Below are 15,090 nucleotides of genomic sequence, written 5' to 3' on the forward strand. Positions count from 1 at the left end.
CATAAAGGTAAAGGTAAAGGTACCCCTGCCCATACGGGCCAGTCTTGACAGACTCTGGGGTTGTGCGCCCATCTCACTTAAGAGGCCAGGGGCCAGCGCTGTCCAGAGACACTTCCGGGTCACGTGGCCAGCGTGACATCGCTGCTCTGGCGAGCCAGAGTCGCACACGGAAACGCCGTTTACCTTCCCGCTGGTAAGCGGTCCCTATTTATCTACTTGCACCCGGAGGTGCTTTCGAACTGCTAGGTTGGCAGGCGCTGGGACCGAGCAGCGGGAGCGCACCCCGCCGCAGGGATTCGAACCGCTGACCTTTCGATCGGCAAGTCCTAGGCGCTGAGGCTTTAACCCACAGCCTGTCATCATGGCCAACTGTAAATATTCTATCATTTGGACCTGCCATTCAGTTACTGTAGGAATCTTTTCACTTTTCCATTTCATTGCCACCAGAATCTTGGCTGCGGTTGTTATGTACATGAAGAGTGGTCTACCATTACTTTTTATTTCTGATGACATTATCCCTAAACGGAAGGCCTCTGGTTTTTTTGAGAATGAGAACCTGAGTAGTTTTTTTAATTCATTATAAATGGATTCCCAGAATTCTCTAATTACCGTGCATTCCCACCACATATGCATATAAGAACCTGTACCTTTTTTACACCTCCAATAAAGTTCTGATCTCTTTTTATCCATTTTAGCCAATTTGGCTAGGGTAAGGTGCCATCTATATTGCATTTTCATGATGTTTTCTCTGAGATTATAGCACGCTGTAAACTTAGTATCTTTCTTCCATAGTTTCTCCAACTGGTCCGTGTAAATATTGTTGCCAAGGTCCTGGGCCCACCTTACTATTACCCCTTTCACTTCTTCCTCTTTTACCTCCCACTAGAGAAGAATATTGTACATCCTTGATTATATTAATTCTTTTTCAAATTTAGATGTTGCATTCTTGAATACTTTCTTTCTAACCATACTTAATCTCTCATTCATTTGAAAATATTGTAACCAGTCCATCAGATATATCCTTATTTCTTTAAAAAAAATTGAGTTTATTATTGTTTTCTTCTAACAGCATTCTATATGTGGCCCATTCTGCTTTCATGTTTTTCTTTTTTACAGTCAGGGCTTCTGTCGGTGAGGTCCACAAGGGGATTTTGGGTCTTTATATAGATCTTTATATTTGAACCATATTTTATAAAGTGATTTTCTTACTATATGGTTCAAAAACCCCTTGTGAGCCTTCACCTTCTCATACAACAAATACGCATGCCAGCCAAAGCGGTTATTGAAAACCTTCATTATTATTATCTGTATTTTTTTAGAGTAATCCAGTCCTGAATCCAAACTAACCCAGCAGCCGCATGATATAATTCAAAATCAGGAAGGGTAAACCCTCCTCTCTCCCTCTGCTGCCAAAATTTCTTGATAAAACCATCTTTTTGTGTGAAGATCCTGAAATCCTGATAGTTCCTGAGAGTGACGTGTGAAGGTGTTGGCACCTTGAAACTTTGTGTAACCCAAGTTATTTGTAAACATCACAATATTCATCAGGGCTAACATTATCCACACTTTAACTTTTAGTTGTTGTTTGTGGCACAAGTTTCTCTCTTTGCTCTTCAATGTTCCAAAAGGTGCCAGTTGCATTTCCTGGCTTGGAACTGACTGTTGAAGCTGCAAGAGGTAGTCCTTTGTTGATTGTTTTTGGATAACAAAACCATTCTGACCTCAGAAAAAATGCACCTCTGTTACTCCCCTTTTCCTTTCAGGTGTGTGTTTGTGTTTCAGAGAGCAAAGGTCAGGAACTGAAAACCACAAAACAAATTGAAAGTGCCAGCAGCGTCAAAGCCACCCTTTCTTGGAAAAGGAGCAGTTGTGGGAAATCAGGTTTGTTTCTGTCCTGGTGGATTAAAAGTGAAAGCGTCTTTTCTTATAAGGCACACAATTCCAGGAAATCGGCTCTTGTGGAGACAGGCTGAATAAATTCCTCTCTTGATATGTGAGCAACAGTTTTCTATCTAAGCCAAGAGTTTGTGGGCATAAAGGGACAGAATAAGACCACCTGTCCTTTTTCATTGATGCTATCTAAATTTCTGTTTTAGCACTTTGACCTCAAATTGAGGAAACTGCTGTGGAAATGACTTATTAGTGGTTTGTGTGTGTGTGTGTGTGTGTGTGTGTGAGAGAGAGAGAGAGAGAGAGAGAGAGAGAGAGAGGACGCACATAGAGTGAGAGATGGTGGGAACAAATTGTTAATTCGCTTTTATTGTATATTTACTGCTGGGGAGGCAGATTATCTGGCTCAGGTGCCAGATGTATAAGCAATGAAACAATGAACGCCAAGTGAAGCACTCTTAATGGGCAATTCAACTTCATTTTCATGTGGATACCTATTTGGGCATCTAGAAGGCCTTTATTAACTAAAAAGCATTCTTGAGGACTTCCCTGGCAGAACAGCTAATTGGACTTACCATTTCTTTGGACTTATCCCACTGCTGCATCAAACCTCGAGACAGAAATATCATGGTGTGGGAGCCTATGGTAACAACACAGCTAGAATGCAAATACAAATAGTTTTAAGGTGTTTTAAGTGAGGTCTAGTACACGTCATGTTTCCCCTGCCATTGCACTTTATTCCACAAAACTGGCAGGTGGGAGGAAGTTTCCTTTTTTGTGATCAATTGGAGAGAATTTTGCCTCCTGTGTTTTCCTTAAACTGCAAATGGGCTTGAACAGGGATGGGGAAGATGTGGCTCTCTGAATGTTGTTGTACTACAACTCCCATCTTCCCCAACCATTCACCATGCTGGCTCAAGCTGATGGAAGCCATCAATATCTGGAAGGCCACAGATTCCCCTTCCCTGGGCAAGCTGCTTAATATCTTGAATCTGAAAGATTGGCTGGTAGGGGTGGGCTTTCTTTGGTAGCCACCTTCCTTTTGAAGGTGGTTTGGGCACAGCCTGTCCTTATTCTCCATCCAAGGACCACCTACACCTAAATGTAAGAACTCCTTATGAAGAGTTTGTATGAATTCTTAGAATTTAAGAAGATCAAGGCTGGATCTAGATACATCAAAAAACATTTCAGGAAAACTCTCACAATGCAAAATCACATTGCTGAAGGATCAAACTCTACAGCACCATCCAGTGTCACAGTGTTATAACACATTTAGAACGCTGTATTTTGACTAATGTAGCTGAGTCCCAAGTCAGGTCTACTTAGTATCTCCTCTCCTGTTTCTGATCTGAAATCAGAAACGAGGAACTTTTGGCCATCCAGACATTATCAAATACCAACTGCAACCAGACCTTGCAGGCATGGCCACGATCAGCACTTATTGTAATTGTAGTCAGCAAAAACTGGAGGCCCACAGCTTAGCTAACCCTGTCTTAAAATTGTTCTGGAGTCACAACAGCACTGCAGCCTAGCTTTTCGTTTAAGTGGTCTGATCATCCCAGTCTTATTGCTGAATGCTCAGCGCACAACTCATGCAATTCCCCTTCCCTTTCGCTGCTTCCCTTTCAGTGTATGATTAATCATTAACTGGAAAAATCTACAGCAAGAACAACATCATATCGCTTTTCATGCACTGGAAGCCGAATCATGAATATTATTCCACTTTTAGGCGGTAAGATTTTTTTATATTTCTACAAAAAAACCCACAGCAAAATTACCCACAGAAAACCTCAAATACTGTGGGGATAAGGGATGAAGGAAAATTGGAGAACTATAATCGAAAGGAGATTAAAGTCTAACTCACCTGGGAATAAGTCTCATTCAGTTCAATATGGCTTTCTTCTGAATGGAAATGTACAGGATCACAGCCTTAATAACTTGGTAACAGAATAGAACTCCTCTTGAATTCCACTCTCATTCCCTTTCCATGTAGGTTTTACCTATACATTTTTTAATTATCCAAGGTGATGTTCAAATGCTTCTTTGCTTTCATAGCTGTTCTCACCAACTCCAGGAACAGTGCCATTCACTTGCTGCCATTCCTGATTATGAGTTATTCAGCAACTGGTAAGTATTCTGAGTGGTGTTTTTTTTTGTTTGTTTTTTTTAAAAGTAATTGCCTTGGCCAGTTCCCTGCTCTGTTTTTACTAGAAATGTCAGGTTTAATCAATGCAGTCACCAACTAAAGATTTAATTGGAGGGACTTTTATTTTTATTGGTAAAGAATATATTAAAGATGACCCTTCAATTTAACAATGAACCTAAAAAGTGATACAAAGCTCCTTCAGTGTCTCAATAAGACAGTTACCAGAAAACATGATCATTTCTGAGCACACTCAAAACAATTCTTCTTTTAAGTGGGAATGACTAGAGAATGTTTTCTACATTCTTTGAAATAGAGTGGGATTGAAATTGACAAGCGTTACCTCAGAGCCCAATGTTTTTTTCCTGCTATGCAGCTCACATAGTGGATAACATCATGTTCTTCATATTAGAACTTTTTGTTTCAAACCCAGTGACCACTATTAATTCTACCCTAAAACATAGGACTCACTTGTGATTTTCTACAATATGTTTGCTTCTCCAATTTATTTTATAAAAACTAAGTGGTGGTAGGATTGGGTTGGCATGCAAGTTTCAAGATGACCAGTTGAATATCATTGCTTTATGTAACCCAGATTACAGAAATAAATACAAATTTTGCCCAAATATTTATTGGTGTTTATGCTTCACACTGAACTATCTTCCTATCTCTTTAGGTAACAGTACGAGCCCTTTGATTGTTGTTGACCAATATGAGGGTAGTGGGATCAGACTTGTCTGCAAATCTGAGAATGTGAGATCTCCTGAGCTTCTGCAGCTGTCATGGATGGATGGCAAAGGACAGGAACTTTCTGCTACTCCAACCACTCTGGGCAAAAGCAGCATTGAAAATTCTGTTCTTCTAGAATGGGGTTCTGGGAGTGCTGTCTCCTGCAGAATCACCAATAAATCTTCAAATACACCAATAGGATCAACTTCCCTTGTAATTGCAGGTGAATGAGAAACAGTGCTGTATAGAAACTGTTGATGAATGTGTAGAATGAACACAATGTTAACAATGAATATTCACAATGCTCCCTAACAATAGTATGAACCTTTGGGGAAACATTATTAAGTGAAATAAGTTACCTATGCATATTGAGAATTAGGAGCAAAGAAACAGTAAATCCAGTCTTCTGAGTAGGATTTACTTTAATGTTGCTTTCCTACGTGGTCCATAGGACTAGGAAAAATTCCACATTGGTCTGAACTAAATAATTCTGTCAATGGATGCAGAATATGCCAGGTGTCTTTTCTGCTATCTGTAGATATTTATATTTATTTATCGCTGTTATTTTGAAACTTGGTTTAATCTGTGCTTATTGTTTCCTATGGACAAATTAAAAAGAAAAAGCAGAGATCTTCTAACTGGTGACTTTGTTCTATTCACAGAAATCTTTTTCCCTTCCACCTCCCTCTGCATGGTTGGCTTCTTCGTCATTGCAGTACTTATCATCAGTGTCATAATTGTCACCTATGTGAAACTAAACCGTAAGTTTTCCCATTGTTCCAAAACATGAACACTAAGACACACAGAGACACACACAGAGACATTAAATGGGTGTGGGATATCTTTATCATCATGTTTCTGGATTTGGAGAGAGAGAGAGATGGATTGGATGTGCATTAGGGTATATAAATAACCACAAGCTGAACAAGAAAATTCAGAATATGAAGTTAATCTATAACTAGGTTTACACCCACTTCCATACTTTCTATAGGGGTTGGTTCACATGTCAGGTGTACAACGAAAATGTTACTATTATTGTTGTAGTAGTTATTATTACAATTGTATCCCATCTCTAGTCCAAGAAGCTTATAGTGGCATACATGAATGAATCTTTATTTGTGTCAACCATTGGCCATAACAATAAAACAACAATACGATAGACAAAGAATGAAAATAAAAAGTCAGTTCTATAAAATACATTTTAGGGTTTTGTATCAATAGTCAAATAGTGGATCTTATTCTAATTGCCCCAGCTAAAAATCTTACAACCTTTGCAGTCACCTGCTCATCTTGATCAGGTCCCAAGAGAAAGGACACTGTGGCAGTGGCTAGGCAACCCGGAAAGGACAATAAAAGACGGGTAATAGCCTCATTCCTTAAGTCTTTATAAAGAGTGCAGGCCAGAAGGGCATGTGCCAATGATTATGGATGTAACATCGCATACATAAATTAAACAGAACAGTGACTGGTCCAAGGCTACCCAGTGAGCTTCATGGCTGAGTCAGGATTTGAACTCTTGTCTCTGGGGGCATAATCTGACACCACCATTCCCAGGGCCGCTGTGCCCATGAGGCAATGTAAGATGGCCACCTCAAGCAGCAGGAGCCACAACAGTGGCGGAGCTGCCCTCCAATGAAGGCATCACCCACTGCTGCCACCACATTGCTAGCAGCCTGGTGGTGGTGCTGGAGGAAAAGCGAGGAACGACTTTGAGTGAAAAGGCAAACAGGAAGGAAGTGTTTGGGCTTTGCAGCTGTGCAGCACCAGCCTGGAGACTTTGGAGAGGGCAGCCCTCCGGCCCCCTCTCCCCATAACCCACTTCATCACAGCACTTCAGACCTAAACTCAGGCAGGCCACCATAATGCTGGTGTACTTGCAGGTGGTAGCAATGGGCGGCCACAACACTGAGACATGGTATGGTACATTTTGCCTCAGGCATCAAATCCTCTTGGCCCTGACCATTCCATACTGACTCTTTTATAGAAGTGTGCACCTAAAACCTCAAGAATGGCATGAAAGTTTAAAAAAAGGTAAAGGACCCCATGACGGTTAAGTCCAGTCAAAGGTGACTATGGGGTTGAGGCCCTCATCTCGCTTTTCAGGCTGAGGGAGCCGGTGTTTGTCCACAGACAGATTTCTGGGTCATGTGGCCAGCAGGACTAAACCACTTCTGGTGCAATGGAACACCGTGACAGAAACCAGAGCACACAGAAACGCCTTTTACCTTCCCGCTACAGTGGTACCTATTTATCTACTTGCATTGGCATGCTTTTGAATTGTTGGGTTGGCAGGAGCTGGGACAGAGCAATGGCAGCTCACCCTGTTGTGGGCATTTGAATAGCCAACCTTCTGATCAGCAAGCCCAAGAGGCTCAGTGGTTTAGACCATCACATCATAGAGCCAGGGTTGTCTATGGTCTCCTGTTAAGCATGCACCTGCTCAGAACCGAACATTTATGCTGAGAGTGGTTTCCCCCATAAACAAAGAACATTCATATAAAAATATAAAGTATATTAAAAAATCTTGTTCTTTATTTTATTTTAGATGATCATTGGAAGATTGCTTTTTCAGGTAATCACTGTATCACTTTATGGAATGATTTATGGGATTGCATTAACAGGGGGAATAAGGGGCTGAGCAAAGTCTGCTGGGTGGGGCAGAGTGAAGCCATTCAAGTCCTAACTAGGGCTGAAAGTTTATACATTGTTTGTTTTAAGGTTTGAAGTAATAATAGTTTTATTATTTATTAACCCCATCCCCCCAAAAAGCTGGCTGGGTTTCCATACATTACATAACAGAGCATTGATATTAGTGTTTTTATTGCACACCCACCTGATAATTAGATATTCTGTGATATGGATTTTAAATGTTTCATAAGTTGATATCATCATTTTAAGATTTTGTAAGTCAAATGTTTTGTAAAGTGCACTGAACAAATATTAATAATACTACTATATCCCTCCCCATGTGCAGAAAATGAAAAGTTAGCATTAGAGGAAGGTAAGCTTGGATTTTCTACTTGTCCTTATTAAAATTGCATGTGCATTACCCTAAATATGTTTACTTCTATGACTGGCACCATTGGGCATCCCCTGGCACTGGAATCCCATGGCATTGCTCCTGCTCTTCCTCATTTGCCTGTCCCCTCTGAGCAAATGGTCTGGGACAAGAGTGCGGGGCTGGAGCTACACCCTCCGCTTGACTTGTCCTCTGCATCTGGGGCCAGCACTGTTTATGGCATAGTCCGTTGGCTAGTTTCCAACAGTGAGCTTTAGTATATTGTACAGGGGAAGAATATATGAGTACAGGCCAGTAGATAATATCTATGAACTGAAAGAGAAATGTTTACCTCCCGTTCATAATGAAGCGTGCACACTTCCTGTGTATGAGTCTTGGATATCCATCTAGTATCAGTTGCTGGTTTTCTGGAATATAAAACCCAAACTAGAACTGGAAGATGAGATACTGCCAGTGGGTCAGATCTTTAATTCTCCACTTCCCGAAGGCCAACTTTTGTAGAATCCCCTCCTCCTCCTCCTCCTCCTCCTCCTCCTCCTCCTTCTTCTTCGATATATGGCATGATCTGGTAAATGCTAGTGGCTTTAAAGGTCTTGCTGATTTGAATGTGAATGTTACAACTGAAATGTGGCTTTAAAATATGATTAAGGTTATGCTTTTAGTTTATAGCTTTGAAAAGCCCACTAAAAGCATAATGAAATTCAGAGTACAGCTCTCTTCCAAATCACAGTGCATTCATGTGCATTCCCCCTCATTATCCACAGATGACAATAATATTACTCTTCTCTCTCTCTCTTTAAGAAAAAGCAAAGCTTCAACGGGAACTAGGTAAGAGTCCCATTCAGTTTCTGCCTGTCATAATGGTACAATACATTGGGGTCATTCATTGTAGATTTCACACAGATATCATTCTGTGTTTATGTTCCCAGACACAGTTAGAAATGAAGTTTGCACAACTGCTATGGAGATCCACGTGCCACACTTAAAATTTAACTGTCAATACATTATCATCACCATCACCATTATTATATTTGTTTATATCCTGCCTCTTACCCTGACAGGGACTCGTGGCAGCTTACAGATAAAACAGAAACATCAACTTGTACATTTCACTTGTTATACATTTTTAACAATTTTATAATACTTTGCTCACCATGTGACTAACTCTATCACTCTTTTATTATTCAGAGAAAGTAAAAGAAGAAACAGGAAAAGGTAATTCCACAACACTAGCAGGGATGTCAACTAGTCAAATTCTTAATAATAATATCTGTAATAATAATAACTTATCTGTACCCCACCCATCTGACAGGGTTGCTGCAGCCGCTCTTCCTTTTACAGCCTTATTCTTTCTCCAGCTGCAGCTGCCATAACTTGAACCTGGCAGCTAGACAGATGAAGCCCACTGACATTTAATCATAAAATAGAGATTGTATTGAGTGGTCTAGTAGATACTAAATATGAAGAGGAAATTCATTGCTGCACCTTCTAGCCAAGGAAATACAGCGGTACCTCTGGATGCGAATAGGATCCGTTCTGGAGCCCTGTTCGCATCCTGAGCAGAACGCAACCCACATCTGTGCATGCGCAGGTCGCGATTCACCACTTCTGCACATGATGTCATTTTGAGCATCTGCGCATTCGCAAGCGGCAAAACCCGGAAGTAATCCGTTCTGTTACTTCCGGGTCGCCGTGGAACACAACCTGAAAATGCTCAACCTGAAGCTACTTTAACCCGAGGTATGACTGTGTTACTTTAGAAGTTGGTGTATTTATAATAATTTTTAAACTGCTTAATATTTTAAAAATCTCTAAGGTCCTAGTCCTCAGAATGTAGTGAAAAATGTTTTGATATCCACAAATCAAATCTGATCTAAAAACAGTACATATAATTAGATAATGATACCCGCCTTAAATTTTAGGATGGATAGATAGATAGATCTGATTGTTTCTGGGGTATAGAAAAACTAAACTAAAAAAACTAAGCTAATCTTAAACATTCTAAAAGGCAAATTGAAAAGCCCTACCTTGCTTGTATTCATAAAATATTGATCCTTTTCATTTTGTTCATTTGCAGAATTCAGGAAAGTGCAAGAAAAATTCGGTAAGGATGATTTTCAGTAATATTCAGTAACATGTGACTGAATGGATGGATGGTGCAACACTCACATATGTTTTTTGTTCACCCAGAGGCTGTTTTCATACATGAGGTTTAAATTGTCTTTGTTTTCTATCCCCCCCCCCCACTGCACTCACAAGCCATAGAATGCACCTGCCAGGGCAAACAACTAGTAGTGTCACTGACGAGAAAAGTGGGTATCTTATTAAAGTAGTTTTCCCCCTGAGACAGGCCCTGGAAGAAACATTATTTTCTCTGCCACATGAATCTATCCAGAAAGGATATAGCTTGCTGCTTGACTAAGAGGTTATAAGGCATTCCAGAGTCAGGATCCAAAAGCCACTCTCCAAGTGTGCCCCCCTTTAATTTGCACTTTAGGTCTTTTTATTTATTGAAGTTATGCATTGATCTGAGGTCTATAGCTATACTTTAACTTATAAACTACACTTAAGACCTAAACTCAGGCTACATTCAGCTTCAACTGAAGAATTGAGCAAAAGCCTTGCACTTCTTTATTTCTCCACGCTTAGTTTTAAAGCCATTCCACCTGATTGGTTGAAACACTCACATTACCTATGTTTTGTCAGAAGACGTTTGTGAAACAGTTGCTGATTGAATAATGTCTTCATTTACAGCAAAAGCCGAGCATGAACTAGGTGAGTTGGATCAAAACATGTTTTGATTCTTACATTCTTTAAATGTAAACTGTTGCACCATTGCAAATCTCACGCTTACCTATTGTTTTACATTGCAGAGTTTAGGAGGGCATTGTCCTGTGCAGGTATGATCATTTGTGAATATAGAACACCTTTAGCAGTTGTCAGTCTATATTCTCAAGGCCAAATGAGATAGTATAGTATATTAAAGGCTTCCTTGCATTTAGTGTGCCCATTTTTAAAAATGCAAATAGTGGTGTTGGGAAGTGATAATTATCAGTATCTCAGAAGACTAATAAATTATTGCAGGAGGGTGGGGAGTTTAACTCTCTTCCTTTGACCGACTACATTCCTGACAAAAATCACACCCCCAAAGCTGCTATCTGCATATTCGTTGCTGTGAATGTTGGCACCAATGAGACCCATCTTCCCAATGCAAGCAGCATCAATGGAGGAGCAATTTTCATCTGGACCACAGCAAAATCAAAAAGGGTTAAACTTCCCTTATTCATCTGCTGTGATTCTGATAACTATAAACTCCCCACAACAATTGCAATCTGCACTTTAGAAATATGCATATTGACTATGGATGTATAGTGAAAGTCATAACTATTTTGGTCTTCACTCCAATCTAGAACTACATAAGAATCCCTTTATACAGTGCTTTTTTTCTTTAAAAATGTTTAGGGGTACTCTCATTTTGACACAAGAAAATCACAATTTAATAGTTCAAATTGGGAAAAATAAATATAGTGAATGAACAAAAGTACAAAGATTCACAAAATGTTTAGGGGTATGCATACCCCTGTGTCCCCCCAGAAAAAGCACTTTCTTTATATATATAATTTTTATTAAATTTTCTGTTTTACAATTTAGAATACTCATTTAAACATCCTTAAAATATCAATGACTTCCCTACTTCCCTTCCCATGGTTCATTTCACGTATGATAAATCCCTGCATATTTTACATAAACTAAACCATTCAGTATTCCATTATTACATCCATCAAAACTTATTTACACTGTTGAATTTATCTTACTGTTGCCAACATTTTCAAGTGTACACTAGAACTACATGAGAATTCCATTTACATCGGCTGAGGGGGCTATCAATGTGCCAAGTTAGAAAGTCCTTGTATTTAGGGACACTCCAGATGTCTTTTCCCCATATAGCGAATGGCTAGATTAGAGCATTGATTTCAAAAGCAGGTGCTGGGTTCAACATTATCATTTTAAAAGTATGTTTCTGTCTATATTACACTGAAGTCAACAACCATAATCCTTGGTTGAAAAAAAAAATGTTCAGCACAGAACAGTTCAAAGTAAAAGCATTTTTGATGTTAGAAATATTTTTTCCCTCACAATCTGCATTCCAGTCTAGAAGTCATAAACACAGTGCTATTTTTCTATTAAAAATATGTTTAGGGGTACTCTCATTTTCCTACTCATATTGAAATACTGCCCCTCAATGAGGCCAAACTTAGATTCACAAAATGTTTAGGTGTATGTGCACCCCTGCGTACCCCCAGAAAAAGCACTGCATAAATACAAGATGAAGAGTGCATTAAATTAGACTCCATATGGTGGTAATACTCAACGATGTGGTGGAATGTAATTGGACAGTGGTTTATGAGGCGGGTCAGAGATAGTTCACCATACTAGGGGTCACAAGCAATAACCTCACACAAAAAAGATCCTGTGTTTAATATGGATAGTAACAATCTTCTTTTTATAAATGGCATTATTGTTTCTTCTTGCTATCTAGTCGATGTCACTCTGGATCCAAAATGCACACATGCCAAACTCATCATCAAAGAGAAGAATAAAGTCAAATATAACCATTCCCCCTTCGAACAACCGAAAGATCCCAAAGGACCTCTGATTGCAGTGGCAAATGAGGGGTATAGTAAGGGGGAGATGTACTGGGAGGTGGAGGTTGGACACAAAGGCGAGTGGGAGCTGGGAGTACTTCCTATAACTACAAGGAAAAGGCTAGAAGAGAATCTGGAAATGCCACTGGAGGAGGGATATATTGGTATACGATGGTTCCAGGGTAAGTTTCATTGCACTGGAGGAAATAGTCTACCTGATGGCCAGAATGAAGAATGTGAAGTTGTAGGTGTTTTTCTGGACATGAATGAGAACGTGCTGTCATTTTATAATGTCCAGAAGATGTGCCCTATTCGGTCAATCCCTTATGAATTCTCTGAGAAAATGTATCCATTCTTCAATCCTGGGAGTGATGATAGGTTCTTGGAAGTCCGATCAGTTAGCATCCCTAAATGTTTAATAACCCTGTGAAAGAAAGTACTTCCCATGTTTTCTGCATGTCACAGAGCCTTGTGTAACGACTGGTTTACACCTGCTCCTTTGATTTTGATTTTTTTTTACACCTAATTACTCATAGTTAGTGTAAATTCTCTATTAGGAAGCCTAACTTTTGAAGTGAGGTGTTCTGCCTGTGTTGCAAGTCATCATTGTTAGATATTGCTTCCGTCAGATGATAATCATATATTATTGAACCAGCCTAAAGTGATTGATGGTGGGAGTGTTATCTTGGAAACAGAAACCAAAGGGCAGGTATTTGTTGCGGGTGTTACTAGATCTGGATCAGAAGAAGACAGGTTCATTCTAGAAGCAGAAAAAAATGAGACAACCTTCATGCTCTTTCAGCTACAGAAAGAATCACAGACATTTGGACTAGCTTTTTTTGTATTGATTTTGACCCTGGAAAGCACATGCCACAAGTTACTAATGTGTCTTGTCTCTTCAGATATGCAACAGGTTTGGGTTTTTTCCAAATCGTTGGATTTTGTTTTGTTTTGCAGAATATGCAAAACATCCCACAGCCTCAAAAACACATGATACTATAAACATTTCTGAAATGCCAAATTTCATGGATAAAACTGATCCTTTTCATATATATATATATATATATATATATATATATATATATAATGCACTAGCAAGCACTGAACCAAGCCTTGGTGCTATATTGAGAAAATGATAGATTGGTCAGCAATTCTGTACATATCAGTAACTGGAGAAGTAACTGGAGTATGAAATCTATTGTTGATAGTAACCATTAAAATAAAATATTTTGTATATTGTGTGTGTGTGTGTGTGTATAGGATATGTGATTTTTTTCTTGGTATATTAATAATAGAAAAATAAATAAATTTGAAAGAAGATTTATGAAATATGAAATTACTCTGTTATATCACAGACTGCAAGGGACGCGGGTGGCGCTGTGGGTAAAAGCCTCAGCGTCTAGGGCTTGCCGATCGAAAGGTCGGTGGTTCGAATCCCCGCGGCGGGGTGCGCTCCCGCCGCTCGGTCCCAGCGCCTGCCAACCTAGCAGTTCGAAAGCACCCCCGGGTGCAAGTAGATAAATAGGGACCGCTTACTAGCGGGAAGGTAAACGGCGTTTCCGTGTGCGGCTCTGGCTCGCCAGAGCAGCGATGTCACGCTGGCCACATGACCCGGAAGTGTCTCCAGACAGCGCTGGCCCTCGGCCTCTTAAGTGAGATGGGCGCACAACCCCAGAGTCTGTCAAGACTGGCCCGTACGGGCAGGGGTACCTTTACCTTTATCACAGACTGCAATCCTCAGTCCCATGGTCTTCAACTGTAAACAGCAGAGAAGGACTACTTGTTTCAGTTATGTCACTACCTTTTTCAACACAATATATGTACTAATATATTGGTTATATCTTTGTACCTTTTTCATCAGGTGCTGGAATTTTTATATGGTCAGTTACATAAATATGGTCAGTTACAAAAATGAGACAATTGTCAGTGGGTTTAGAATCTGGAATTTATAAACTGCAGGCATATGGTGTAACGTCTGGGATGGGCAACAATATTCCTCCTTGAAGAAGCTATTTGATAGTTTATTCTGATCACAACATTTTTATTTAGATTAGTAATCCTATTACTGGAAATTAAAGAACAATGACTAGGGACAGAACTACTTATTACTAAAAAGAATTGAGACTTTCACCAAACATAACACCTCTGTGTCAACTCGTTCTCATGCTCTGGAATGTATAGCACAACTTATCCTATATCTTGTTGCCATTGGCTCTCTCCATGAGTTACTTTAGGATGAGGAATTGGATCTACCCAGTGTACTGGATCCTTACCTTTCCAACACCACCAGCCAAGTTTGACAAATGGGTGGGGCCACCTACTTGTCTATCATCTGACATCTTGTGACAGTTTTTCCTTTGCATACATGAATTGGAATAAATTTGCAAGCAGAGATGGTTACTTATGACTTCAGAGGTAGGGTAGATAGATGCGGCTTGGCCACGTGGACTTGCAGGCCGAATGGGAAGTCCTAAGCTCATTGTTCACCACTGTTGCTTTACTTTTATGTAAAGGACAAGTGTAGTGAAAGCTGCAAGGTCATACATTTAGCTCAACCCTAGGAAAAATAACAGAGGTTATAAATCATGCAGGGAGCCTCCACACACAGAGAAACTTTTAAGTGCAAAAGGTATGCGCAATGTGGTGATGGATGGTTGGGAACG

The 15,090-nt window shown here is 39.9% G+C and overlaps 1 protein-coding gene across 5 annotated transcripts; it reads left to right on the forward strand.

Annotated features, from left to right (window-relative positions):
• The first annotated feature begins 1,241 nt into the window (after window positions 1–1,241).
• LOC307201714 (butyrophilin subfamily 3 member A3-like) lies at window positions 1,242–13,475 on the forward strand. 5 transcript variants are annotated; one of them, XM_079951022.1, is made up of 13 exons: window positions 1,244–1,881; window positions 3,520–3,622; window positions 3,946–4,017; window positions 4,710–4,985; window positions 5,425–5,523; window positions 7,308–7,334; window positions 7,737–7,763; window positions 8,583–8,609; window positions 8,970–8,996; window positions 9,859–9,885; window positions 10,536–10,556; window positions 10,655–10,681; window positions 12,322–13,475. In XM_079951022.1, the coding sequence occupies exons 2-13, from the start codon at window positions 3,598–3,600 to the stop codon at window positions 12,855–12,857; spliced, it is 1,191 nt and encodes a 396-aa protein (XP_079807148.1). In that variant the 5' UTR covers window positions 1,244–1,881; window positions 3,520–3,597; the 3' UTR covers window positions 12,858–13,475. The 5 variants fall into 5 exon arrangements, with proteins under 5 accessions (XP_079807152.1, XP_079807148.1, XP_079807149.1 ...); XM_079951023.1 differs by lacking the exon at window positions 1,244–1,881 and adding an exon at window positions 1,887–1,993; XM_079951025.1 differs by lacking the exon at window positions 1,244–1,881 and adding an exon at window positions 2,041–2,535.
• Window positions 13,476–15,090: the final 1,615 nt, after the last annotated feature.

This window comes from Podarcis cretensis (assembly GCF_951804945.1).
Source record: "Podarcis cretensis genome assembly, chromosome: 13".
NCBI classification, from domain to species: Eukaryota; Metazoa; Chordata; class Lepidosauria; order Squamata; family Lacertidae; genus Podarcis; species Podarcis cretensis.

Bases quoted from the DNA above. Each gene is read 5' to 3' on its own strand.
- LOC307201714 (XM_079951022.1), top strand. From the start codon at position 3,598: ATGAATATTATTCCACTTTTAGGCG. The intron at 5,524-7,307 runs GTAAGTTTTCCC...ATTTTATTTTAG, and splicing joins CACCTATGTGAAACTAAACC to ATGATCATTGGAAGATTGCT. The intron at 7,764-8,582 runs GTAAGCTTGGAT...TCTCTCTTTAAG, and splicing joins AAAGTTAGCATTAGAGGAAG to AAAAAGCAAAGCTTCAACGG.